General features: G+C 43.0%; 1 protein-coding gene across 8 annotated transcripts in view; it reads left to right on the forward strand.

Annotated features, from left to right (window-relative positions):
* The first annotated feature begins 461 nt into the window (after nt 1–461).
* The window catches only part of RAPGEF2 (Rap guanine nucleotide exchange factor 2), a 174221-nt gene continuing 147433 nt past the window's right edge, over nt 462–27249 (forward strand). For 4 of the 8 annotated variants that reach the window (XM_085222021.1, XM_085222027.1, XM_085222023.1 and 1 more), the window contains exon 1: nt 462–933. In XM_085222021.1, coding sequence (XP_085078147.1) covers nt 865–933 — 69 coding nt within the window. In that variant the 5' untranslated portion in view covers nt 462–864. The remainder of the gene's footprint in view (nt 934–27249) is intronic. The other 4 variants (XM_085222024.1, XM_085222022.1, XM_085222026.1 and 1 more) reach the window with 2 other exon arrangements.

Raw genomic sequence — 27249 nt, forward strand, 5'->3', positions numbered from 1 at the left:
TGTGATTCTGTGACAGGAGGAATGGCAACAGGTGGCCCGGCCAAAGCTGCTGGCCTCCCCATCCAGCTGGTGTGGCTTCAGCGCCCGGCTTGGAGGCAGTGCGCACCAGACGCCTCTTCGAAGAACGTTGGCTCTCGTGCCGCACATCCCTCGGGACTTTCGAGCCCTCCTTTTTAGGATTTCAGCCTCTCAAACGACGGACGTGGACTCTCGGGGCTGGCTTCCCAGGCTGGCTGGCGTGCAGCCGGGCTGAGCTCAGCCCTGCTTCGGCGCAAGCCAGCTCGGGCCCGGGCGCTGACCCCACCAGCTACATTCAGGAGTTGCTTCTCCGGGACAGGCGGGACACGACTAGACCCGTCGTTGCCGGGGCCGCCAGCTCGCACAAAGCGCCGAGCGCGGAGGCGGCAGCCCCCCGCCGCCCGCGGCCCCCCGCGGTCCGCCCCGCCCCGCCCCGCCCCGCCCCGGCCGGCCCTCCTCGGCCCCGCCTCCCCGAGCCAGCAACTTCCCCGTCGCCGAGACGGGCGCGGAGCCCCTAGCAGCTCGGATGGGAGGCGGCGGAGGTGCCCGTGGGGATGCGGCGGAGCGAGCCGGCGGGAGGCGCAGCGCCGGATAGAGCGGGAGCGCGCAGCCGCCTCCGCCGGGCGCCTCCGGCCCGCCGGGAGCCCCCGCGCCTCGGGGGCTCGGCCGCGGCCTAAATCCGGGCGGCGGCGCTGCTGAGCCGAAGCGCCGCCGGGGTCCCCGTCGCCGCCTCCCTCCGCTCGCCCCGGGCCGCGGCTCCAGGCCGCTGCCGGCCCTCCTCTCCTCTGCCGTCCCGCCCTTCCGAGCCGGGCGGGAGCGGCTGCCGCGCCGGCGGAGCGAGACGCGATGGCGTCCTACGTGGATAACAGCTTCCGCCAGGCGGTGATGAAGAACCCGGCGGAGCGGAGCCCCCAGGTAGGCGGCCCCTTCCCCGCGCCCCCCACACTTCCCACCCCGGGCGTGGAGGCGGGCGGGGGCCCCGCTGGCGGACGAGGGTGTCTGGGCGCGGGTCTGCTAGCTGGGAGAGGAGCGGAGGGGAGGGGAGAGGAGAGGAGAGGGCGCGCAAGTTTCCTCCCGCTGCCCGGTTTGGGGCACCACGGGGTGCTTCTGGCGGGGCGGGCGCCGATGCTGAGCCCCATCGCGGGACGCGCAGCCCGTACTGGAGACGGGCGCTGCCGGGGCGAGCCGGGAAGCCAGCACCCCGCCGTGAGCTCCCGCTGCTCCCGGACGGGTGCCGTTGCCAGCTGTCTGCGGGCTAATGAGCTTTGCGCTGATCCCCCCCATCGCCGTGCTCCGAGGCTAGCGGAGTTACTTTGCTGCGAGTTGCGGTGCCATCTGCCCTATTTTCCCCGCGCCCTGGGAGCCCGTTGCACTCTGGTTTTTAGGAAGGGATGTTTTTGCTGATCATTTTGGCGAGCCTCTGATTGGCTGGCAACGGTTTCAAATTGGGGGCAAAGAGGAAACCTTAACTTTCGGCCTGCACCCATAAGTCATTCCTTTTGCTAGAGAGACGTCATTGTGGTCGTTTTATTTTTATCCCTGTGCTGGTGGAATATGTGTGAGAAAACAAAAGCTCCCATGGAAAAACACGCCAGCCGCATGGACATTGCGTTAACCTGTCTTCTTTCCACATCTTCTAGTCTCCCACTTATTTTTTTTAGCCTACTTCTAGAATGTGTTCTTTTTTTTTTTTTTTTGGAGCTCAAGTTGTTCCTTTGTCATTGATTGACCTTTCCAAATGTCCCTCAGCTCAGTGCAGGAGGGATCCCCTGGCACCCGCTGGAAGTGCGGTGTTCTGGCAGCCAAGCCCCCGCACTGGGACAGTCCCAGGGTGGGAGCCTTGGTGTGGTGCTCACCCTGGGAGGTGGTTGTGGAGTGGTGGCCGGCTGCCGGTGGGGAGTGACACCACCAGTTGCTCAGGAACCAGTCAGTCAGGTCGTGGGGCCACCAGGCTGAGCATGGGGAGCCAACCCTTCCCCGTGACAGCTGTGAGCCTGTGCCAGGTGAGGCTGGAGCCTTGGCCCTGCCAGGCCACGCTCTCTGCAAGGGGTGGCTGAAAAGAGCAATGAACAAGTAGGAACTGGTGCAGTGAGGAAATCAGCTGGAAAGCAGGGATAAAGCCAGTGTGAAGGGCACAGAGCTAAATTGGGAACACCAGGGCTGCATTAATGTGCTAAAACTTCAAGAATCAGCAGACTGAAAGCGTGCTGTGGCAGTTGCCACAGGAAAAGAAACCCACCCTGAAATCCACAGAGCTGACTGGCCAAAATAAGCCACAAATAGACCACGCTGGTGGGAAATAGAATGTGTCATCAGAACCATAGAATGGCTTAGGTTGGGAGGGACCTTAAAGATATTGCAATCCAACCCCCTGCTGTGAGTAGGGCTGCCACCCACCAGATCAGGCTGCCCTGATCTGGGGATGGGGCATCTGTAACTTCTTTGGGCAGCCTGTTCAAGCACTGGGGGTGCTGGGAGCTGGGGCTCAGGCATGCTTGCCCGGTGCTGCCGGTGGGAGTGATATGGTGGGGAGAGGGCCCTCTGCTCCATCAGACCTGCTGTCCACAGTTGTGCTGTTGGCTAATCTGTAGTGCTTGTTTTCCACTCTGGAAGTAGTCTCAGCTTTGGAATCTGAAAGAAATGTAGCTATGAGCGATATCTCTGTAATGCAGATATCTCTGTAATGCAGTTATCAAGTGAAATGAAAAGCAAACAAAAGAAGTTTCTTCTGTATGAAGACACAAGGACCTTGTTTTATTGTGTTCCCAGAAAGTGACTTTTTTCTGTCCCTGTTTTCCTCTGCCTATGTTTTTGTTTCTACGGCTGTCTAGTGAAGATACTTATTTTTAGCTTTTGGGAACTCATTAGGCCAAGTCATTGGGAGCCGACAGAGTGTTGGGAAGAGAAAATATATTTATCGTCTTCATGTCAGTACAGGAAATAACATGACAGCAGCTTTAGTATCGTGTTCACTGCCTGCTCATGTTAACCAACTCATTTGGCTCAGCTTCTCCCAAATTAGGGAGATGTGAATTTGCATCTGACATTACTACTCTGCCCTGCACCAGTTTAGTGAAGTGTCTTCACCGCAGGCTCAGAGCAAGGAGTGGAGTGACAGCAGCACAGTGAGCACTCAGGTGTAGGTACGGCTTCAGTGACTGTTAGAGCTGGTGTAATCTGTTGGAGAAAGCAAACTAAACTGCATGAGCACATGTAGTGCAAAAACCTCTTGGAGATTTTGGACTTTAATTTTGTTTTTGGAAGGCAAACAATTCTGCACCTCCTTTGGGAAGTTCTTAGTAGCATACATCTTCTTTGTGTCCATGTTTAAGAGTTTCTTTGTGTTCTACGTATTACAACTCAACACTCCATTGACTAGAACTCTAAATAAAATAAATGGAAACGTACATAGTCTATACTTCAGCATGTCTGTTGTGTAACAGAGCTCTCCTCTTTAACTGCTTTATTAAACTATTCATTTTCTCTTTGAAGACTTGAACTGCGAAGTTAATTTGACTACTTTGGGGAATCTAACTTCTAAATGTTCATAAATTACAAATGGTTTTATGCCCTCGAGCTGTGACTAATAACAATCTAGTTTTTTTTCTCCAAATGTCATCTTATATTAAAGCTATAAAATTTCAGTCCTATCAAAACCATTTCCTATTAGCTTCATAGACCACCTCAGAGAGCATGCAGTTATATTCTGGAGGAGTTTAACCTAAAAAAACCCCACAATCCCAAAACAAGGCTCCTTTTGCTTTGCAGTAAGAGAACCAGCCCTAATCCCTCTCTGCCCTAGCATCCCATTTGCATGGCGTGGTACGCGAGGAGCTCCCTACCGCAGAAACTCCACATACTGGCTCACTGTTTGCATGCTGCACATTGACGTCTGCGGGAAGGACTGCTTCAATGTATGTATGCTTTAGATACACATTTGGTACTTCAAGTTTCCTTCTGGAAGCTGTTGATGTGGTTCGGTCTGGCAGTAAGAAGCCACAGGGAGATGATGGCACCAGGCTGTCGTAGCAGGCGAGGGAAGCGCTGCTGGGCTCAGTGCTGGCATGTTGTCATGTGCCAGAAGGCACCAGAGCAGGATGCCACTGCTGGGCAGATGTTCCCACTTCCAGTGCCTGGGAGGAACAATGGTTTAATTATAGGATGTACCTTGGCTTTTTCCAAATAATCTTTCAACTTGTTCTTCAGTGGTGTTATTTTTAACTTGGAGTCACCGACAGTGTGTTTGTGCGCAATATGAAGATAAGCCAGAAATGAACATTTCCTTCTTACTATAATGATCTCTTAGCAAATAAACAATGGGGTCAGAGGAGATAAGAGCTTCATGTGTGAGTCCAATGCAGGGGAATAAAGTCAAGTTTCACGTGTGTGAATGTGCCAAATGCACGAGGAGATATTTGTTAGCATCCTCAGAACGGTGTCTGAATGGCACTGTTTGGGTCTGAATCTGAATCCCTTGGTGCGTTCAGCCTAAGGCAGAGGAGCTGAGGGGAGGCCTGATGGCGGGTGCCTGAGGGCAGCACTCTGTGACAGCAACAGGGCCCAAGGGAATGGCATGGAGCCTTGTCGGGGAGGGGCAGCTGGGGGTTAGGAAAAGGTTCTTCAACAGAAGGTGGTGGGCATGGAACAGGCTGCTCAGGGCAGTGGGCATGGCCCTGAGCTGCTGGAGTTCAGTGGCTGTTTGGATACCGCTGTTGGACATAGGGTTTGGGTTTTGGGTGGTCTGTGTGGAGCTGGGTTGGACTCGATGACCTTTGGGGATCCCTTTCAACTCAGGATGTTCTGTGATTCTGCCATAATTAGGAAGATGGATGCAGATAATGGGCAGAAGTTAGGACACAGATGTGCCTTGGCCATAGTTGTTTTTCTTGTCACATTTCAGCCTGTAACTGAGAGAATAAAAAAAAAAACAACAAAGTAACAATTTGGAAAAGTGAGGCCTTTACCTGACAGAGCAAGTGACGTTTTCAGTAGGGAAGTTACAGAATCCCTCTGAAGTAGAAGTGCACTCTTTCTCTTGCTGTTTACTCTTGAGCTACAGAATATTTTGTGACAGAATATCCTACTGAAGAAACAGCTCTACTGATGGGCTTTCTTGTGCCTGGTAACTCGAACTGCAAGCCCTTGCCTAGCTCGCATTCTTTCCTGCGACCTCACTCATCTTGGTCTGTCAGAAAAGTTCAGGAATGTCTGATTCAGAATTCCACCATAAATTTCCATGCACTTCCTGAAGCTGAAGACTTGTGTTGTAATGCACTGCTCAGTTGTTTGCACATTCTTGCAGAAAATCCCTTTATTTCCAGGCCTTTCCGAAGGAATTTTCCATAGGTGTTCACAGCTTTGTTGCTAAGAGTTTTGACAATGATAAGAATGCAGAAGTTTGAATTTTCTTCAATTTTTTTTTCTCATTAATTCTCCCCCCATAGCAGTGCCATTCTTCTGTGCGTGTGCAGATTTCTGTGTTGTGCAGCATTGAGCTTCGCCACTGCCTGCAAAGCCCTTGTTGCAATGAGAGCACCTTTATCTGCAGAGCAGAAACAGCTGATTTGAAGCCTTATCCTGAACACGTGCCTGCTTTCTCATTGCATCAGCAGGTCGTGGCTGGGGTAGCTGTACAAATCCAAGCCGACTGGGAACTTGAACTTGGAAATTTACAATTTAACTGTAGCAAGCGGCACAATGAATGCTGAAGCTGGCTAGAAGCAAACCTATCAGTTCAGCAGCAGCAGAGGCAGAAGGGGCTTAGTTTGTTCTTGCCGTAGAAGCAGCAACAGATAATTGGTGTGCAAGTATTTGCCCAAAATCATGTTTTCCCCCTCAGGAGGGAGGGACATTGTTCCACAGTCTGTCAGGTTATTCACACTTTGTACCCGTGGAGGGAGAAGAGAAAAAAGATTCAGATATTGTCTCAGAAGATGTGTATTTTAGCTAATCTCCCCTGTAGTTGCTGTAAGGTGTTTTAAAGAACAGCTGCTTTTAAAGTTCTGGAACTGAAAAAAAAAAAGTATTTATTCTTACTCAAATTATTAACAAGCGATAGCTACTAATTCATTCTGATGAATCCCCGATTTGATTTTGATTTTTTTTTTTTTTTTCTTAAATCAAGATGCCGCTACTTGATCTGTTGCGTGTTTCGAGAACAACCATATGTACACTGAACGGATGGTGCAAGAATTCTGACTTCCTCATGGAGGGCTTCATGAGAAAATGTATTTTGGCTTGTGTCTTGGGAACTTTCCCACAGTAGGAGATCTAATTTTTGCAAGGTATTGTTTGGGAATTCAAAAGGAGCGCTGGCAGAAAGATAGCTCCACAAAGAGCCTTTGTGAGAGGCAGCCTAGCCTGCACGCCGCTCACTGCCGCCAGCGTTGCAGATTTAATTTGCTGGATATATTTTGTGTGAAAGGATGCATTTTAGTAAGTCTCAAAATGGAAGTGGCGCTCCACTTTGCTTCTTCTGAACTTCGTGGAGTTCTCCACTTCTCTTGAAAGCAAGGAGAGAAAGGAGCTCTATTGCAGAGCTTTTCTTATGGCTTTGTTTTTGGAGTAGAGATAAGCTGTTTAGTCTCCGTGCAGCTCTGTTATGCACATATATCTGTAGATATATTCCTTTGTGTGCCTCTCTATTGTCTGGCCTGAATAAAAGTGATTTAATATCTGGTTTTCAGCGGTTCTGAAGGATTCTGACTAACAATACTGAGCAGTATATATATCATTAAAACACTGGAGGAAAAAGATAAACTTGAAATATTTCAGTGGTCATGGGGGGAGGAAAAAAAAGTGCCTTTTTTAGTCACTGATAAAGCCAAGGAGTTTTTCTATATTAATATTTTTCTGGATAAAAGATTTCCATGTTTTTGCTTTTTTTTTTTTAAGGATACTCATGTCTCTGTCTGTATTTTACCTGTTCTGTAGTCGATGGGAAAATTTCTGGTAGCCTCTTTGTTTGAATAGTCATTCAGACGGCATGTCCTATTAAATAACAGCCCTCCCCCCAAAAAAAAACCCACCAAAACCAAAAAATGTAGGGAAATGAGATAGTATGTTATGCAAATGTGGTTTGTATGCACTTGATGGAAAATGAAGGCTGTACCACCAATACAGTTGGAAGATCCTTCTGTTTGAGATTAGGTTTACTTAACCAGGAGGCGGAATCTTTAATGGTGCATTGTCTTTTTCTAGTGGCAAATCTTGTTTAGGGGCTTTGTTTCTCATGGGATGTCTTCTCATTTGTGCTGATCTGCCTGTTTGTGAGGCCGGAATATAAACAGGATAAGTGATACAACCTTGTTAGCTGAACAAAAGAGAAATGACTTACTCCAAGAGATGGAGTGTGGTTTTTTCTTACCGAGATCTGGGTGGTGCAATAGTGTGGTTTAGATTATGGCTCCAAATGTCGGTGTTGGTGCAACTGAAAGTGTGAAGGCTTGTGTTATAAGGTGGAGAGTAAATGCTTATGGCTTTGTGTACGAACCTCTGAGCAGCCTAACCTCTGCCAAGTGAGCAGTGTTTGTTTTCAGACACTTTCTTAAGGTGTATTAAAAAAAAAAAGAGGAATGTTGTAGGAGTATTTATTCTTGCTGTAATTCCTAGTTGCCCAGAGAGGTGGTGAATGCCCCATCCTTGGAGACATCCAAGGTCAGGCTGGCTGGGGCTCTGAGCACCTGATGTGGCTGTAGATGTCCCTGGTCATAGCAGGGGGTTGGACTAGATGGCCTTTAAGGGTCACTTCCAACTGAAACGATTCTGTGATTCTAAAATCAGAATGTTTCTTGAACTAATGATGCATATGTGCAAGATAGGTCTTGAGAGAGCTCTTTTCTTTATATGCTGTACTGGAGATTAGCTTCAGAGGAAATCTTTGTGAGAACTCTGTTTTGTAGGTGTTTGTTCCCTCACTACTGTATGGCAATGGTAAGAAACTCAGCTAGCAACACTATCTTTGTGTACACTGTATTGAGTGAGTAACATGCTAATGCCTGATAGGCTTTGTGTGCCTAATACTGAGTCTTGTCTGTGTTTGCATTGCTCTGTTGTAGGCAGCTGAGAAATGGATGCTGAGGGCTCTTTCTGAGGGAAATGAAGGTGTAAAGGGAACCTGCTTTTGTTGGTATGCGTGTTGAGTGACAACGCATGCTTCCCTGTTTCTTATCTGATGGGACATACCTACAATACAGACCCTATGGTGTTCCTGTTTTGCCTTTGAGATAAGTGCTTCATCCCATTAGGAAACTGTTCCTTCACCTGCACAGAACATCGTCCCAAAATATTTAATCTCACCGAGATCAGCAGCACGTTGCAGTCCTGTGGGCAGCCAGCAGGAACTCAAATGGCTGTATCGGCTTTGGCTTTGTCAGAAGGAGTATCAGAATACACAGCAGTAAATATTTAGCCATATTGTGAGTGGATAGAGTGTGCCTTGGCCACATGCCGTTGCAGGTCTCCGTACCCACTGTCAGTGTCCCTGCAGGCACTATCGGTGCCCTCCTCGGTGTGCACAGGGCATGCTGCCCACACCAGTTTGCAGGAAGGTGGGAGAGGAGCAGTCTTATTTATGTAGCTATGTCAGCATTTTGGCGTCGTGGCCTTTTGTTGTGTTGATGTATGGTGGCCCTTGGTGGCTCTGGTGTTTTGGATGCCTGGTGCCGCTGAAGCATACTGTGTTGCCAAGATGTTTTATGTTGTGAAGCTTCTTCCAACTCCATTTGGATGCCAGAAGCTGCGGTGACCCAGTTGGTCTTGACCTGAGTTGTGATTTCCTGATGAGGGTGGCTAATGAATGGCCGCTTTCCTGCTGGCAGCTGTAAATGGCTCATTGATTGAAGTTACATTAGTACCGTGCCTTTGTAAAATATTCATTTAGCTTGTGGATAAAATACAGGTTGAGGGTATAGAGAAGCTCAGTTTGATTGGATTGTTTCCTCTCTGGCTGTAGTCTCAAAGGAATAAGTAGCAAATGTATCTAAAAAAAATATGGGAGTTAGAGTTTATGGAGGATGGTCAATGGAACAAGAAATGAGATTTTGCACCAGTTTGTTATAAGTGCCAGTTATGGCTCTGATTTATTAAACTCTTTTTTTATTGATGCAGTGGCTAAGTATTTTCTGTTCCCAGCTGCAGAGGTAGTGAGTAGACAGTAAAGACACAGTAAAGCAGTTTTCACTCTAAACTATGGAAAGGTAATTATGAAGGAATCTGTTTAAGTTGCATTTCATCTTCTCCGTTGATGTGTGGTATACACTGCTAGATGATGCATCAAATCTGTCTGTGAGCACCCTGCTCTGAGAACCAAGCATCTCTTCCTGTGTGATGCAGGTATGGAGCAGCATGCTGACCAGGAGGGCTGTAGTGAGGGTAAAGGTGTTTCCAGCCTTGTTGCACTGCTCTGTGGCAGCTGGGAAATGCTAATTTCAGCTGATGTCTCATTTTAATTTGTGATGATTTACTTGAATGATGCTTGCTCCTTGGTCACAGGCTGCTCATTGACTATCAGATGGCAATGCAGCTCAAGCTTGGCTGTTAAAAATGATTTGAGGCAACAACGCTGAAGAAAGAGTAATTGGTGCAGAGGTTTTCAGAGGGGGGAGGAGAGGAGTTTATTGCATCTCTGCTGTGTCTGAGGCAGCTGTCTGTTTTAGTGCTGCTAGCTCTTATTCTGCTAGACACGGCACTGATGAATAGCTGGTCTCCATTGCTCCTAAATCCTCTTGAAGAAGCTTGTAAGGCTTTTATTTAGGGTAACTCTTAGGAAAGTCTCTGTTCAGAAGCTGAACAATATCTAGACAACTGGATATTCCTGGAAAATAGTGGTTATGTATATGATGTGCTGGTGTACAAAATGCTTTGTTAGCTTTATAAAGCAGTGTTCAGTGACTGGAGCAGAGGCTCCTGAGGTTTGCAGCAGTATGTGCCACTGGTCTGCATAGGAAGGTGGTTTATTTCTGAATGCCCAGCTGGAACGTGAATCCTTTATCCTTTTCTTTCTTCTCTTACTCATTGTATGTCACCTGCTGCTATGGTTTAATATCTGTCCTGATAATTTAATGGCTTCTATTTTTTCCCTTTTTATATCCCTGTTGGTGGTTTTAATTTTGTACCTTGAAGTAACCACCTTCTATATTTTTCTTATTAGAGCACTTAGAGGAACACTCAGGTAGTCTTAGCTTATGCTTTCATTCATGTGTATTAATTTCAGAGCAGGAAGGAAATTCCTCTTTACTTACAAAGTACTCTACAGTGTATATTATAGAAAATATTGCCCACTTGTAGAAGAAATGAAGAAATACCCTCAGTACATCCTCATTTGAATTGGCATACACCAAACCTTGAACTGTATAGGGTTGATGAACTAAGTTTGCTTTTTAAGGTCTAGCGTTCTTGTGTGAGTGAATATTCTATGTGAATGTAAAAGAAAAGTAAAAAAAGAAGGAAAAAAAAAAAAAGAACTTTTTGTGCAGTCTGTCTTAGCTGGATAGTAAATGAACGGTCAGCTGTGACGAAAGTAGCACAGTTTGCAGAGACACAACCTAAATAAACCCAGGAAGGCTTGCTGTTGACATTGGCCCACATCTTAGCACAGGAGTTCCCTTACACGTCTCTTAAACAAAGGGGATTTGTTTGGAACAGGTGCTCTAATGGCTGCCCTGGCCTTCAGAAATAGTTCTTAGGTGAAGTAGTACTGCAGTAAACCATAGGTAGTTTCATAAGGCATCTTGGTTTATTGCGTATTTTTTTATTCTATTTTTTTCCTCAGAAAAGCAATCTGCTGATAGCTTCATGATGCTTGCTCCCCCTTACACAGCTGTATATTTTTAGAAGGTGCCTGTCACAATTTGACAGGCCAGCATGCAGCTGACACCTCTGCAGCTAGACAGCTGCTAAAATGCAGTTCCCAAGATGACTTTTTTAAACTACATGTAATGAATTAATGCCTACCCTGGCTGTTGCAGAGTGCTCTTAGTTGCAGTAGGAAATAGGCAGCTTGAAGTTGGCAGCTCTGCTGAATGTGTGAAAGGGTAGCAAAACTGAGATGCTCATATTAAATACTGAAACCATACTATAATGCATTAAGTGCAATTAATGTCGTAGAATGGGCATAAGAGTGCCTTGTGAGTTGCATGAGCATGTGGAAAGACTTGCATTCAATTTACTGAGAATAGCAAAAGACGATTCTACATCAGTTTGTTGTAAATAGAGGTAGGAGATGAAGAAGTAGCCGTGCCATCTCCTTATGCTGTTAAGACAGGCTATTGCCACACTGCATTGCTTTAGGAAAATGGTATCTGATTTTAAAAGAAAAATGAAAATCCCACTTTGTACAAGCATTATATGATACCTTACTTGATTTCTTTCTGACTTCTTCTATTTATAGACGTCTTGTTTCAGATTTATCTGGAAGCAAAGGTCAGGAAGTGCTCTATTCCAGAAGTGCTACTTGCTGTGGGTTTCTGGCATGTCCTCTCCCTGCTCCTTCCCGTGAGGAACTGTACAGAAAGTATTTTTCCACAGTGTACCACAGTTCCTCAGCTCTACAGATTTCAGGCTCTGCTGCCTGTGGCTTATGTTGCTTCACTTCCAATAACAGTACTGTTTTTTCACCATCTCTTGGTGTCCGCATCAGTTACACAAGTGATTGAACTGCAGAAGACGCTCACTGCTTTATTGGAAAGCATTACAGCTTTGAACGGTGTCCATGTGTGGGTTGGGGTGTGGGGGGCATAGGAACTTGGACTCTATCCTGTTTGGCAGGGCTCATTTCCCATGTGGAGTTTCAGACCATTGAATCATAGAATGGCTTGGGTCGGAAAGGACCTCAAAGCCCACCCAGCCCCAACCCCTGCCATGGGCAGGGCTGCTCCCATCAGCTCAGGCTGCCCAGGGCCCCATCCAGCCTGGCCTTGAGCACCTGCAGAGATGGGGCACCCACAGCTCTCTGGGCAGCTGTGCCAGGGCCTCACTGCCCTCTGAGGAAAGAATTTCCTCCTAACGTCTAATCTAAATCTCTCCTCTTTTAGTTTAAACCATCCCTCCCTTGTCCTATCTCTGCCAGACACTGTAAAACAAAAAGTTGTTTTCCCTTCTATTTATAAGCTTCCTTTAAGTACTGGAAGGTCATAATGACTGTATTTTAGACATATTAGGAATATGTATGTACGTGGGAGAAGTGCTCAGCCATTCTGTGTACTTCCACCAAGCATTTAGGGGCATGGTCTTGTACCAACATCTCTTTGTCTCTGCCATCTTGGAGGAGATGAGAATACAAAGCCCAAGGTCACGAAATGAATGAGGCTTTTTGCTAATTCTAGGGTAGGGAGAGGTTTTTCCCCCCCGTGTACAAACAAAAGGCATTCTTTTCAACTGGTCTTCTGAGAGAGTGTGGTAATTCTGAGGGCGGTAAAGATGTGGGATAGAAGTGCAACACATGCTTTTGACGAAATAACTGCTTTTGTGGTGGCTGGAGTTCAGTGCCAGGTCTTAAATGCTGAGCTAATTTCTCGCATAGCCCTGCTTAGTCATTCAAGCTTGTGCTGTTCTGCTCATGCAGTGCTGACCGAACTTGTGTGCTTCTGGTGTGATTACTTGAGGCAAAGTACTCTTGAGGAATAGGTATTAATCTAAGGAATTTGAAAGTTAGCTATAATTTAAGTCAAAATTAAAAACGTTTATCTAAGCAAAGCCCCCGCTGCCAAGTCATCTTGTCACGGTTGCTATTTTTTTTTTTTTTTTTTTTTGCATTAAATCCTATATACTTCCTGAGCCTGATGACCTGTAACTCCTCCTGTTTGTGTCAGTGTGTTATAATGACTGACTTGTCCTCTACAGTGACTGTTTGGCCCTTTGACTTGCTTTCGTATTGTTTTGTTCTTCCATTTGCCATAAACTTGTGCTTGAAAATCAGGACTGTCAACAATTGTGGAACTACTTGTGAACTTCAGGTCCCTGTAACTGGCTGCTTTGTGATTTTTTTTTTAATAATGGACTTGATTTGTGTTTAGAACTTTCTATTTACTTTTAATAGACTTTCCTATCTGTTGCCTTGAACAGGTTTCAAGAAACCAAATCTTTGAGTTTAGTTGTTGCTATTTGACAACCTCATTCTTAGTGTGTAGCACTGTTTGAGAGAGACTTAGGGAACCAGCTTGTCGAACATAAAGCTTCTCTTAGCTGTTACAAGTTGAAGTACTGACCAGACTGATTTAAATTTACTCCAGCAGACGTTGTGGCACTTGTTAAGAAAGTACTGTGAACAAAATAGGTTTGTGCATTCACCCTGTGTCTAACCTTCTTGTTGCCCTGCTGGTTGTGTTATCAATTTTGCATTCCGTATTTAAATAAAACATGAGATTAAAAACAAGCGCCCTTTGAATAGTGAGGGCTAGGGGCTCAGCCAGCGTGTGAGCTGCTCCTGCTCCCTTTTCCATACAGTCTGCAGAGGGTGAGGAGCTTGAATGTTTTTAGAGCATTACTTTTATTTCTTGCTCTTAAATATTCACCACAGGAAGGAGGCTGCTTTATATTTTTCTCCTTTTCCTAATTGCTAAACCTGTAAAATAACAGGGACCTACAGTTAAGACAAAAAAAAAAAAAACCAAAAACCAAAACAAAACCAAAAAAACACTCAAACCTTATTAATCCTATGCCTTGTTTTCCAGCTGTAAAATGCAGAAGGCTGGTAAGCATCTTTTCAGGCTGTCTGGTGTCTGTTGGAAGCTGGCCTTGAAACCACTGCAGTAAGACTGCATGCAGAAACGAGCAATTCTGTACTCAGATTAATGAGTAGACCTGGCAGCTGTAAAGTGAGGTGAGAGGCCAGGCGATGAGTGTTGAAAATGATGTTTTTTGCATTTACTTTCATTCACTTCGTATCTTAGTTTCGTATCTAAATGCTCTCTAAAATGTCAGAATGAATTACCTTAAGATAGGTGCCTGATTTGTTTCCAGAAGATAAAATAGTGACAGTAAGTAGCTGGAGGAACAAGAGCTGGTTGTTCTGTACAGGAGCTGTTACTGCAGCCAGTGACAGAGCTGCAGGCCTCACCATGGTGTTTGGCAGCAGGACGCTGAGGTTGAGTCATTTGAGCAAACTCCAGGTCTGACTGTATGGCTCGTGAGAGATCTGCATTGCAGCTGCTTTGGTGGAAAGTCGCGAATAACTCCGAATAAATGTTCAGAGAATACCTGCAAAACCTGGTGAGGCTGCAATTGGGAGTGAATGAGAAAGCTTGAGTTACGAGCCCACTAGCTTGGGAAGTACATTTATGTAGAGTAGCTCTCCAAACGCTCTCATGAGTTCCCTACTTTCAGAATATTAAGAAGAAACTGCCAGGGAATTAATTAACCAGTTTACTTCATCTTCTCAGAAGAACTATTAAGGACGTAAAGATGTTTTCCTACAATTAAAAAAATATGAATATAAAAATGAGGCCGCCTGTAAGTCCAAAAATTGCATTTTGATCCAGGGTAGATGGAGAAAAAAGAGTGAGAAACTTCCAGGCAGGGGGGAGATAATGACCTGACAGAAAGCCAGGTAAAGAAAAAAAGTCTCTTGGAGTCTCACAGTTGGTACCAACTGGGAGTTTTTTCCATCCACTCATTCTACTGCTTATTCTCTGCTCTTCCTATTCTCTTCAGTTGCAGTCTTTTCTTTGTGAGGATCTCTATTTCTGATCCCTTTGTGCTGCCAGGATTCAGCTTTATAAAATTCTGAAGCTATTCACTTTGGTAATGAACAATGTAAGAAAAAATGCTTTAGGGTTAAAGAGGAATTCAGTCTGTCATAATCACTAAATTGTACTTGCTGCTTATGGAGATGCCTTCCCCAGCCTCAAGAAGTGCTTCTCTTGCAAATCCCATACAGTATCAAAATCTGAAGGAAGAGATGGTGATTGTGCTGACATCTATTTGCATGATGAATTAAAAAAAAAGAAAGCAAGCCCACACTGGGATTATTTTTTTTTTGGCTTGTTACTTACGAAGATTCTGTTCAATCAATAGTCTCAGTGGATTTACATTTGCTTTTTATTAAAAAATGAAGTTCCCAGTAATAACAACATGATATTGAAATGACACACATTAGAAATGGTTTCTGACTTTTCGTATATTAAAGAAATTCTATTCAAACATCTGTTTATACTTGTGTGAAATCAAGAAAATTTATTTGCTGTTCTGTGGGGTATATGTGACTTTTTTTTTTTCTACTTTGCATTAAAATAAATGACTTATTGCAATTGAAGCTAACTTAGCTATACTTCAGTTTTATTCATTGATAGCTCGAAATAATTGAAACAGGAATACGCTTTAAATATTCAATTTTGGAACATTTTTGTTACTTTCTTCTTCTATCTTTTTCTAGCTAATCTGTTATATTTGTTTTTGGTGTAGATATAACAGTTTTTAACTATCCTTAGTTCAAACAAGTGAAACCTGTTCTTTAAACATGAAATAAAACTCAAGCATGTTGTGTGGGAGGCCTGTAAAATACCATACGTGAGTGTAAAAAGGGTGTTCTTTCCAAACTGGTATTTCAGACTTGGGGTTGTGGGTTGAAAAAGGGCAGCAGTTTATCAGTCTTGCCCTTGTTTTGCCAAGGATGCAATCCTGAACATCAGCTGTAAAAGGAATTATTGAAATTCTACGCCATCTTTAAGAATATAAGGATATATAAATAAAAATATTTAAAAATATAGATTGTATCCAGTGTTAACTTGTTGCGGGACCTTGGAAAAGTTGTCTTTCTGGGCAATTTTGAGAAATAAACTTTTTCTTGTGCTTTTTCTCTTGACTGCTTCTTGTTTGGCACTTCACTCGGGACCAGTGGGAAGAACTGTGGATCTGGATCCGAAGAAATGCTTTTTTATTCAGTGTAAAGTCAGGGTGAAGAAAAGCATTTTTATGTGTGCAGGGGAATATTTTAGCAACAAACAGTTCTGCATTCTGTTGCCATTAAAGCTAGAAGAGCGGGTGGAGAACTGGAGTGCTCTTTTTTTTTTTTTCCCCCATCCAATTTGACTTCTTGCAAATAAACCCTCTGGGATATATTTTTGTGTCCAGCTCCTTTGAGTGTCTCTGGAGGTTGCTTGTGCTTCCAATGACAGCCATCTAGAAGGAACTTTTAGTTGGTTCTGCATGACAACTCAGTGCTCTTCTGTAATTGCTACCCTGTGGACAGCCGAGAGGCACTGCCTGCTTAACAAGGCATATCTTAAGGCTTTGCTCTCTTCTGTCCATTGGACTAAGCATTAGCTGCTATCTGCAGGGACTTTCTAGCCACCTCAGAGCCATTTAAATTAGTGGAGCCACTTAGAAGTTAACTTTCAAAGCACCATCCTCTCATCTTTTTGCCGCCTAGGTGCTCCTAGTTTTAACACTCCCATAAAAAAATGATTTTGTGCATCTTCTTATTCAAGGATGGCAAATAATGTTTCTGATGCCCTGCAGTGCAGCTTACTGTGTGATAGTGTAACTAATGATCAGAGTCCTCAATAGCTGATGCAGTTGCACATATATGGGTTCTGGGGTCCCCGTGGTTAGCCCATCAAAACACTCGAGATTTTGAGGGGGAGAGAAGAGCTTTCACCAAACAAACTGAACAACGTTACGGTGCTGTGTGTCACCCTGAGCATTGCCGTGCTCCTTTCACTGTAAGCCTTTGATTGGAAACAACCATCTGTAATACTTCCCTTTTCCAAAACAGAGGAGGTTGATTTGGTGTCAGTGTTTTGTCCTGTTTCTCTCAAGTGAAACCCAGTGCAGCTTGAAGAGAACCGAAACAAAACTTAGTTGTGTGCAAAATGAATATAATGGCAAGCCTGGAAGTGTTCACTGGATCACACCTTATGAACAGGTGCAATGCTTACAAATAATACGGGCAATAATTACTACTGCAGAACTTGGAAGTAGTACCTGCAAGGATTCCGAAATGTTAATGACCTTCAGCCCGCAAGTCCAGACAGTTTCTTAAGGTTGTTGAAAATGCTAAACAATGAAGTGCAGGGGTGTTCACCAAGAGTAATAGAACAGCCAAATAGATGCTTTGTGTGACTGCTTTGACGTGTGGGTGAACGTTAACCACTTTAGCAGAACCACTTCTTTCTAAGAACTTGGTGGTTTTCTTCAGGCTGAGCCCCAGGTGAATAGCACAGGAAAAAGAATAAAACACAAAAGCACTGCAGGTCAGAGTGCACAACACATTTCCAGGTATCATCTTTTCCTCCCCGCTGTTAACTGTCTCCTCCAGCAACTTATTTGATTTGTAGTTCTTCAGAAAGCCGAATTGTTTCATTTAATGCAGCTGCAGAAGAAAATAACTTCCAGAGGAAGGTTAGATAAGGAGTGTGTTGTGGGCTTTCAGTTCATAGCAGCTGGGCCCTTTTTTTTTTTTTTTTTTTTTTTTGCTTAAACACACCTGAACTGTGTTAATTCCAATTTCCACAACTAAGTGTGACTATTTTATTGCAAGATATTGTGAAGGGCTTTCTCAGTATGGCCAAGCTTTTTAACTTATTTCTGTCTGCTCCCTATTTCTATCCAGGTAGAAATGTGCTTTCAGTGCACTCAGATTCTAGCAGCTCCTTGATCTAAGCATATTGACAAGATCATCCATGTACTGACGTACTGATTAAGAGAATGTAGTGCCATAAGAAGTTGCATCCTGTACTGTGGCTGCAGGAGTTTGTCTAAACTGGCATCCTCTCGGGAAGGTAATGGCTGTGATGCTTTCCTGTGCGGTAGTACAAGTGTAACTGATGCTCTGTTCATTGTTTTAACCAGCAAAACTACTTTTGATCATTTTATATCACAAAATACTCTGTTTGTTCTGAGAAGTGACATATACTGTACTGGCAGAGCAGCTTTTGCAGATGTCTCCACTCGTGTCAGCTAGCTTTGACTGCCTTTGTAGGCTGTTCTTTTTATAAAACTGTCTGCAGAGAGGGTGTAGGAGTGATAATAGCAGCTTTCATTTTCATGAAATTTAGTGAAGTGTTTGCAGTTTCCCTGATATCTTCCTGTACAAGTATTATTTCGCCAATGAATTACATGACTGTTAGGCTAACTGATCTGCAGGTGTTCCTGAATTTTTGGTTGTCTGTGATGTTGATGGATGTGTCTCATCTCACTGTGCTTCTATTTATAAGAGGTTCCAAGAGAAGCTGAAACAGCCTTCTTTTTTCCAATAAATTACAAAAATATGGTGCGACTGGTTTGAAACCTTTCTCTGAGAATAGAGGAGAATGCTGAGATGATGAATATTGCTCTATGAAACACGAAGCCATTAGGCAAGCTGGCTTAAGGGTTGGACTGCTGACTGCATTTCATATTTCAGAGGGACATGCAGGAGTGTGGGATGATTAGGTCCTCTGTAGTATTATTTCTGGTCTTGCTAAGATGGTGTGCTTTGAAAGAGAAGTGCTATTGGTGTGGAGAGGGGAGGGGGAAAATTGCAGGTTGCATTGTTTCATTACTGTCTAGTTATTTGGTGTGCGTGTAAAATTTTTATGTGGGAAGATGGAGAGTAGCTATAATAGAATTGGGAACAGAAACAGCCTTTCAGTAGTGTTCTGCTTGGATCCAAAAAAGCGCTCATTTAGAAGAAGGTGTGAACTGAGGAGCTGGGTGACCTCACGTCCCTTCTTCATTGCCAGTATTGTGTCTGAAAATACAGGTCTGATGCTTTAAGTGCTCGTTGCTTAAGACTGTGGCAGTGTGGAGTTGAAAGTAACACTACTCATGTCAAAAAAAGTAAGCAGGAGCTTTGTATCTCTGCTGAAACACTCTTGGTGAAAGGCCTGATTTCTTTTTCTTTGCTTAAGCTCAGGCAAACCTGAAGAAGAAAACCAAAAGAAATTATCTTTGCTGACCTTGGTGGACACAGGGGAAGTTCAAAATAGAAGCAGCATCCACAATTTAATGCATGAAATGAAACTTAGGTTGCACGAAGGAAGTAAATATACTTGAAAATCTCCATTAAGTCTGAATTTCTTCTTTTTGCAATAAAGTTTAGTCTCTCTTATTTCCACGTAGAAACACAGCCTAATATTGCAAAATACTGTCAGCTTTCCGTTGTCCTTATAAATAGTGTATCTGCACTCCTTGAGGTTTAAGATAGCCAAGCGAAGTCTGTGGCTGTAAATAATCTTATGTTGGGTATAGGATGTGGGTTTGTTGTCGGGATGCTTTTGTTCTCTTGAAGTCTGTTGTATGCATTGGGTGGGGAAAATGAAAACCATAGCATAACGTTCATGAATGTGCTTAGAAAAAATATTCCTTCTGAATTTCTGGTACCAGAATATACTGTGGAGAGACGTATTCCTATAGTCTGGAAACCAAACTGTTGCCATTACTGAACAATAATTTCAGAGACAATGCTTGTTGGATAAACTATAGTGGCAAAAAATAGACTTTCAGTAGTCTGTGACTGCTTTGTTTCTTGCAGCTGCACTCTTGCAGATAGGAGGCCTCACTATTTAACTAAACCTTGCTCTGTAAACAGAGGAAAAGCTACAATTTTTTCTACCTGATGATATATTTTTTTTAATACCCTTTGAAAACTCTGCTGCCAAATTTGACAGTAAAACTGACAGTATTTTTAACATCTGAAGTTAAGGAGCAACTTCTTTAAGTAGTCACAGCCTAGATTTACCATATTTAGAAGTGAATCATTTCAACACTCCTGACAGCCTGCATTTAGCAGCGCGTGTCAGGCGTAGCAAAGAGCCAGCAGTGAGCAGATGAGTGGTCCGTCAGCAGCTGCCACGAGTGAATGCTGGTTTAAGCCATAGCTATTAATGAGTTCTGCCATGAAGAGGACGAAAATGTATTGGAAGCCTTTAGGGCACTGGGAGGGTCAATTTCTTTACTCTACAAAACAGGAAAAATACACTTTTTGTAGTCATGTAGGGCCTTAAGTTGCTTGTGATAGCAGAGTTGTGCTTAAACTGTTTCTTTTGTGGACTGCATTTTTTTGCAACAACATTCATTGATGATCTTTCAAACAGCTGCAAAGATCCCATCTGTGTGGTTCTCCGAGTAGAATTTTTTTTTTCCCAGAGCGTAGAAAGGGGACACGAACCAGATTTGGTTCTGTTGGTTATGTACAGTCTTGCTAGTTCACTTTCCCTGTGTTCCTGCATGAAGCTTTTTTTTTTTTTTTGAAGATAAGACTGTAGCATTTCTAAGTTGTGAACTGTAAAATATCAAAAATCCCTGAGAAATCCTTCTGTGCTGTTGTTAATAAATTATAAACTGTGATTAAGTAAAGGTAGAACTCCAGAAATGCTTATGTTTGTGGAACCTGAAGAAATTCTGATTTACGTAAGCTGCTCATACTGCTTAACTTCAGCAGATTTAAAGAGATTGGAGTTTATTAAAGTTGGAGAAAGCCTCAAAGATCTAGTCCATCACCACCTTGCCCGTGTGTGCCCCATGCACACAGTTGTACCTAGCAAAACCCCTACGGAGAGCCACAAACATTTCCCTCAAACTTGGAATGTTCTTCAGGAAGCCAAGTATAAACTGTGAGGAGACCAAACATTCTTTAGTTAACATTCATTTTTAATTGTAGAAATTAGATGATTAACTCCAGGCCTTGAAAATAACTGTCAAGTGTGAGCCAGTAGCAGGTGTACAGGCTTTGAAAGATATTTGGGATGTTGTTCTAGATCACTAGTGCTAAAATAGATGCGGTGCTTAGGCAAAGGTATAATTAGAACAAGTGTTTGTTTTGATTAATGTCTCTAAATGGGAAGTAGGGATTTGAAACTGGGAATAGGGTAGTATTTCTCATGTATGCTCAACTCCATAAAAGCTGGATTTTTCTTGTGCATAGGCTATTCTGCATAGGTTGAAAATGAAAGCTGTTCTTTGGAAATCCAAGGAATGGCAGCCTGCCAGCAGTCAAAACATTGCTTCTGTTCTGTTAAGATCGGTGAATTCGAAATAAAAACTTCTGGATCTTCTAATGTAGATTAGAACACTAGAAAAATACCTGTTCTGCAGCGGCGTAGGGTCACTTGTGAATATTTGCTCATTTGGAATGCTACAGGGAGCATCCTATCACCCAATACAGACCTTTGAATTTTTAAATGCATTTTGTGGGTAGAGTATCAATGCTTCTGATTTTGTACCAAATCTTTTAATAAAATGTATTCTTGGTATGAAAATAAATCTTACCACAAGTATTTGTTTCCTTCCAAATAAACAGAATTATACAAGTCAGTTTCCCCCTTGTTACTGTAGTATCTTGAAAGCTGTTGACCTAAAAAGTCATGTTTACATGGTTTTTTTTTTCATGTTTGTGAAGATAGCCGGACACATTTGATAAGATAAAGGGATTTTTTTTCTTTATGTATTGTCATGGCCTCAGCCTTTCTGTTATGGATAGCTTTATCATAGCATGAGAGAAAAATGACTTGGCAACAGTGAAATGAAAAGAACAGCCGTGCCTTCAATGAGATGTAGTGTCCACAAAGGTAAATTTGCACCTACTTTGAGGTAAGAAGCTAGAAAAATAGAATCTCAGGGCTGGTGGAAAAGCTGAGCCTGTTTCTGAGTGAAGAAGCTACCAATAGTGATTAGAAGTACTGCTTTCTTTGGGAGCAACTGGGAATGCTACAAAAATGGCTTATTTTAGAACAGAGTCTTTTTAGGCAGTCTTAACCTTTCACAAATTCCTGGTTTGGCTGCAACAGTGGCTGGAGGGAAGTCTTAATGAAGGACAATCTTAAATTAGTACCAAGGGCATGTGACAAGGCATGTTACTGGTATTTCTCATAGTTCTGGCCCTCCTCATGTTTTTTACATTCTGCTTAGCAATTATGCTGTCAAGGATGCTAGCTGATGGACAGCTATACTTTGCATACTGGACAAGTGAATGCCTGGAACAAAACGGCCTTTGTGGCTCTGAAAAAAGGTCTGATTTGTACTGGGTGAAATATATGCAATTTCATACCATTATTTAGAATGCACAGTTCAATTAAAAAACTGATGCCAATTCACATGTGTAGCAAATAGGAAGGAAATAAACGTAAAATAAACATGCAGATGTAGTCTTGCGTTCTACACTTATTAACTTGCTGTGATGATATCATTATGCAGGACTGTAATGACAAAGCTAACCATCCTAGCAATCTTGCCTGGACAAGATTGATAATAATTTTTTTTGGTGATCATTCCACCATCTCAACTCATGAGGAAGCTAGAAAGTAGTGGTACTGTGGGAGAAAAATTAACAGAAGTTGAATATTATACTGTATTTAAATACCAAGTTAATGCATGTGACCGAATGCCCCTCTACTCTGCCCTCATGAGACCCTATCAGGAGTTCTGCCTCCACTTCTGAGATTCCTGACACAAGAAGGACATGGAGCTGTTGGAGTGGGATCAGAGGAGGGCCATGAAGATGATCAGAGGGCTGGAGCACCTCTGCTATGGGGACAGGCTGAGAGAGCTGGGGCTCTGTGGTCTGGAGAAGAGAGGGCTCCAAAGGGGTCCTTACAGTGGCCTTCCAGTCCCTGAAGGGGGCCTACAGGAAAGCTGGGGAGGAGCTTTTTATGAGGAAATGGCTTCTAACTGGAAGTGGGTAGATTTAGACTAGATAGTAGGAAGAAATTCTTTCCTGTGGGGTGGTGACACACTGGAACAAGTTGCTCAGAGAGCTTGTGGATGCTCCTTCCCTGGAAGCATTCAAGGCCAGGCTGGATGGGGCTGCAAGCAGCCTGGTCTACAGGGAGGTGACCCTGCCTATAGCATTGGGGTTGGATCTAGATGACCTAAAAGGGCCCTTCCAACCCAAACCATTCTATGATTAATGAAAGGCAAGCTACTGTTTGCCTGCAGAGTTCAAGGCTTAGTACTGTCCTTGCTGATACTGATAGGAGCCTTTTTTCTGGCAACTTCCATCTTTTCGATAGTATTAGGAGGCTTAGCTGAAGCTTCTGCAGTCTTCATTCATTTTGCTCTATTTACTTCTTTCTTCCATCTTTTTTTCCAGGTGCAGAGCTTTCTAAGGTAAACTGCCAGGTGTCCATGCAGTGCATGGGCTGAAAATGGTGCTGCTGAAGCACTTGTATTTGTCTGCACAATAAAAACTATCTTTCATCCTTCAAAGTGCATTTTAGATGTATATTAGCTTGATAGTTATTTCTGCTGATTTCTGAGCAGAGAAGAATTCTAAGAAGAATGTAGAACATATCAGAGTACACAGAACAGGCTCCCTAATGGTTTGTATGTGTACAAATTTCAGGTGGACTAAAACTATTCAGGGACCAATTCCTTTGAAAGGAAGCACAGGGTTTTCTTTTAATCACTTGTAATAAGGATTCTTGTGCTCTGCAGTGTGATTACACCATTATGCACAACAGTTATAGTGTAATTAAATGAAGCCTAAAAAGATAGCCCTCTTAAGTCATGAACCTTGTAAATTGATCCAGCTTATAATCTCAGTATTTCAGTTAAGAAGCTTCTGTAATGCTTGGACTTGGTGATGTTAACTAAATGATTTGCTCGAATGCTTTTCAACAGTGAAATAGCCATTCTAAGGATATAAGTTGTAAATTCTTGGTTGGCTTCTGCCATCTATCACCTTGATCTCTGAGCTCCCATCTTCGCTGAAAGTGGCACCTACTCTTGAGAGTTTTATGTTTGCTGTTGTAGTCTTTGTGGATACCACGGGCCAAGACCTGCAAGGTTTTGAAATAAGGTGCTTTAAATCCTTTAGTGTCATTTTGTGGCCTTGCTTTATATAAAATGATGTAACAGTAAAGATTTTAATTGCATGTAAAGAGAAAATGAGATCTTACTGCAAACGAAATATGTAATCTGCGTGGTCTAAGAGAACTTGGAATTTGCTTGCAGTTCTAAATGTCATTGTCAAATATCTGACCTTATGGCCTTCTTTTTCACAAAAATATTTTTGTGTTGTTGTGATGTCAAAACAGTGACCATTTCCTATATTTTTGTGCAGCTCTAAACAAAAAATGCATCCTGTTGGTTGTGTATATCCAATGGATATCTACTTTTTTAAAAAGAAAAGTTGCTTTCTAGAAGATAAGGTGGGGTCAGGGATTTTTTTTTCTTTAAGTTCTGTGTAATGAAAGGTTACTGGAAGTTGACCGTGAGTCAGGATGAACGCATGGTGGTGATGAAGTATTAGAGGCATGCTGGAAAAGCTGTTGATATGTGCTATAGATAGCTAGTGAGAAAGAGGAAACTAACAGCTCTGACAGTGTCTTTCAGCATATCAAAGCCATAGCTATTGCAGTAGGTGAATTTCTGACACGTTTGCTGGAACAGTGTACTCAAGGAAATGAATTTCTGTGGAGCAGAACAGAAGACCACTAAGTCGTATCTCACCTGAATAAGTTGCTGCCAAAGGTGGTTCTGATCTATAGCACTTGGTTCTTCAATGGCTTGCCTTCAAAGTTCTGTCTAGCACTATCGCTATTTCACTTCACACTTTGTTGGCAGGACTATGTGGCAGAGCTATGGGCTCTGATTTGCTGTAGCTTTGTTGATAGACCTTGTAGGGGGTTCCCATATTCTTCTTTTGAGTTTGAAGTTAAAGGAGGTAAGTAATGGGAAAGATCAATGTTTGGCTGTTTAGCTATTTGTCTCAATTGGGTGGTGATGTAAGGGAGAAGGAAAGATTATTGTGATGACTTGCGGGTGTTTCCAGGCCTTGAGTTCAGAAAATCCTAAGATGAAAAAAAAAAAGAAGTTGTTTATAGTATTAATGAAAAAGGGAATTGAGACAAAATGACTATTCAGAAAACATGCTTTTAAGGAGATATTTCACACTGAAAGTTTCCTTGAGGAGGCCAGCACAAACCACAGCAAGTGGATGACTTGCAGAGATGTGTGTGCAGGCACTAGCAGAGGATGTGCCCGATGGCTGGTAGTCATCTTTTTGGCTCTTCGTTTCTCTGATATGCTGTTAGAGCTACAGCTGCTGCGAGGGATTTACTTCTGCTCGACTACTGCAGTATTCACGAAGTGCAAATGAATGGGAATCGTCTTGGTTTGCTGTAAGGCAGGTTAGAGATAATAAACGGTAATTGTTTGGTAATGAGAGAGATATCACTTTGCAAATGAGCTTAAGCTGCGGTTCTCTTTTCAGCAATTGTAGCCCTCTGTTTGCCACAGCAAATGACAATTTTTACATAATAGAAAAAGGTGGTGTACAGAAATTATCCTAACACTGAATAAATCTGTTGAAGAACGATCTCATTCGGATCACTGCTTTTTCCTTATCTGAAGTCACAGTAACAAACTTTACAAGTATGACACGACAGTGCTGTCCTTCCAGACTCTGCTGTAGTGCATTTTCTTGGGGCCTCTTGCACCCTTTGAAGCTTTTGCTTGCTCTAAGCAACAAAAATCGTTGTTTTCAGCTGAGCTAAAGCAAAACAGTTGGGATTTTTCAGTTTTTAGTGAAAGTTGGAAAAAAATGGAATAATGTGTTTGTTAGAACCACTAATTCTGGGTAGTGGGAGTTGCTGCTCTAGCTATGCAGAGGATAAACAATGTGCTCCTAATGTCAATACTTTTAAAGCTGGATTCACTGTGAATGCTACTTAATGCTGAAAAATGAGTTTAATGCAGGAAATCCTGTTTAGTGCCATTGGGAGGATGACAAAGGAATGCATTTCAGAAACGAACTGATTTGGCAGAGCCAACAGCTGCTTTTGAGCCCTGTTGGCAGACATTTTGATAGCTCTGACTGTCTGGGTTTTTCATGTTAATATTGTGGTTGTGATTTTCATGTTACTTTTTTTTTTTTTTTTTTTTTTTGTATTGGCTTTCTTCTTTCCGAATATTATTTTCAATAAGAACTCCATGGCACAATTTTGTAACTGCCCCATTGGATTCTAGGTCATAGACTCCTGTGAAATAAGAATCATTTTACATTGCTACTTTTCTTTCTTTTCTCATGCCAGTGTGTGAATGTTAGATGTGTTAACTGGGGCATGTGAAATAAACTTATGGATGAGGCAATGTTTTGTTGGAGAACTGCGTGTCTGATGTACATGTAGAAAAAGGCATTCAAGGAGTTACGTGAATGAGATTTTTACTTCCCTTCCCGTGGACTTTTACTTCTGTGGGGAGGTAACTTGGTTAGCAGAAGCCTGTGGTCTCCCTCTGTGTAGTGCTGCTAGACCACGTGTTAAATGGAAGAAATTCAGAATCTTTTAGATTAGATTTAGAATTGGAGAAAAGTGTAGCCCTCAGGGGACTCGAGGGAGGGGATTGCTGGGACCAGAGCAGTCTCTCATACCTGAAATCATAAACTGGCTGCTGTTCTTAAAGTCTATTGGGATATGTGGTGTGCTGCGTAGGGGCGATCAGATGCCAGTTCTGTGTTCAACACTGATAAAGAGCACACTGAATTCCAGCCCTTGCTCTTTCTGGAATGCTTTGAGGTATTTGGCATGGCTTGGTTGCAGTCCAGCTTTATGCCGCAGAAGTGTTTAATGGAGATGGATGACTGTACTTGGTGTATGTTATCTTGATGTTCTCTAAAGTATCCCATAAACCAGAAAGATTTGTATACTTGTCCACATTAGCTGGGCTCTGGATTTAGTGTCTGACTGAATTGTATTTGTTCTGAATTTCTCGCTTTGGATTGATAGACTCCATGCTTATAACAACACAGAGCTTTCATTAGCAGCGTATTATTTTGATTATAACTTCATTTAGCTACACTAGCTTTCATAAATCTATTGTTGTGTGCCTGGTCTACTTCTAGGTGCCTAACTCCAAGTTTGCAGCTTCATCTCCCCTTCTCCCTTCTTTCAGAGGCAAGTTCCACGGTGTCATTTATCTCCAAGCTGTATAACTGCTGTGAAACACGAAAGCTGAAGAGCCAAGTAAATATTCAAAGGTGCCGTTCTTCCAGCTTTGGATGGCTTTGCCCTTCTTTGCTACTTATGAATGAGCGGAGAAAATGGAAATTTTCATTTGCAGTAAATACATTGGACAGGAAAAAAAGGATAAATGAAAATAACTTTTCATCTTAAAATAAATACAAATACAATATATATATATATATATAACGAGTTCTGCTTTCTTGTTGATTGTGGTGAGCTCAGTGAGTGCTGAACTATACTGGAGTTGTTAGGGAAGGAACCCTGCTTCCATTCTGACCTGAAGCTCTAATCAGAAAGGACACAGCTAAGGAAATACACTGATTCTGCATGAACAAATGCTGTGAAGTAATGC

The sequence above is a fragment of the Meleagris gallopavo genome, chromosome 4 (genome assembly GCF_905368555.1).
Source record: "Meleagris gallopavo chromosome 4, MGAL_WU_HG_1.1, whole genome shotgun sequence".
Taxonomy (NCBI): Eukaryota; Metazoa; Chordata; class Aves; order Galliformes; family Phasianidae; genus Meleagris; species Meleagris gallopavo.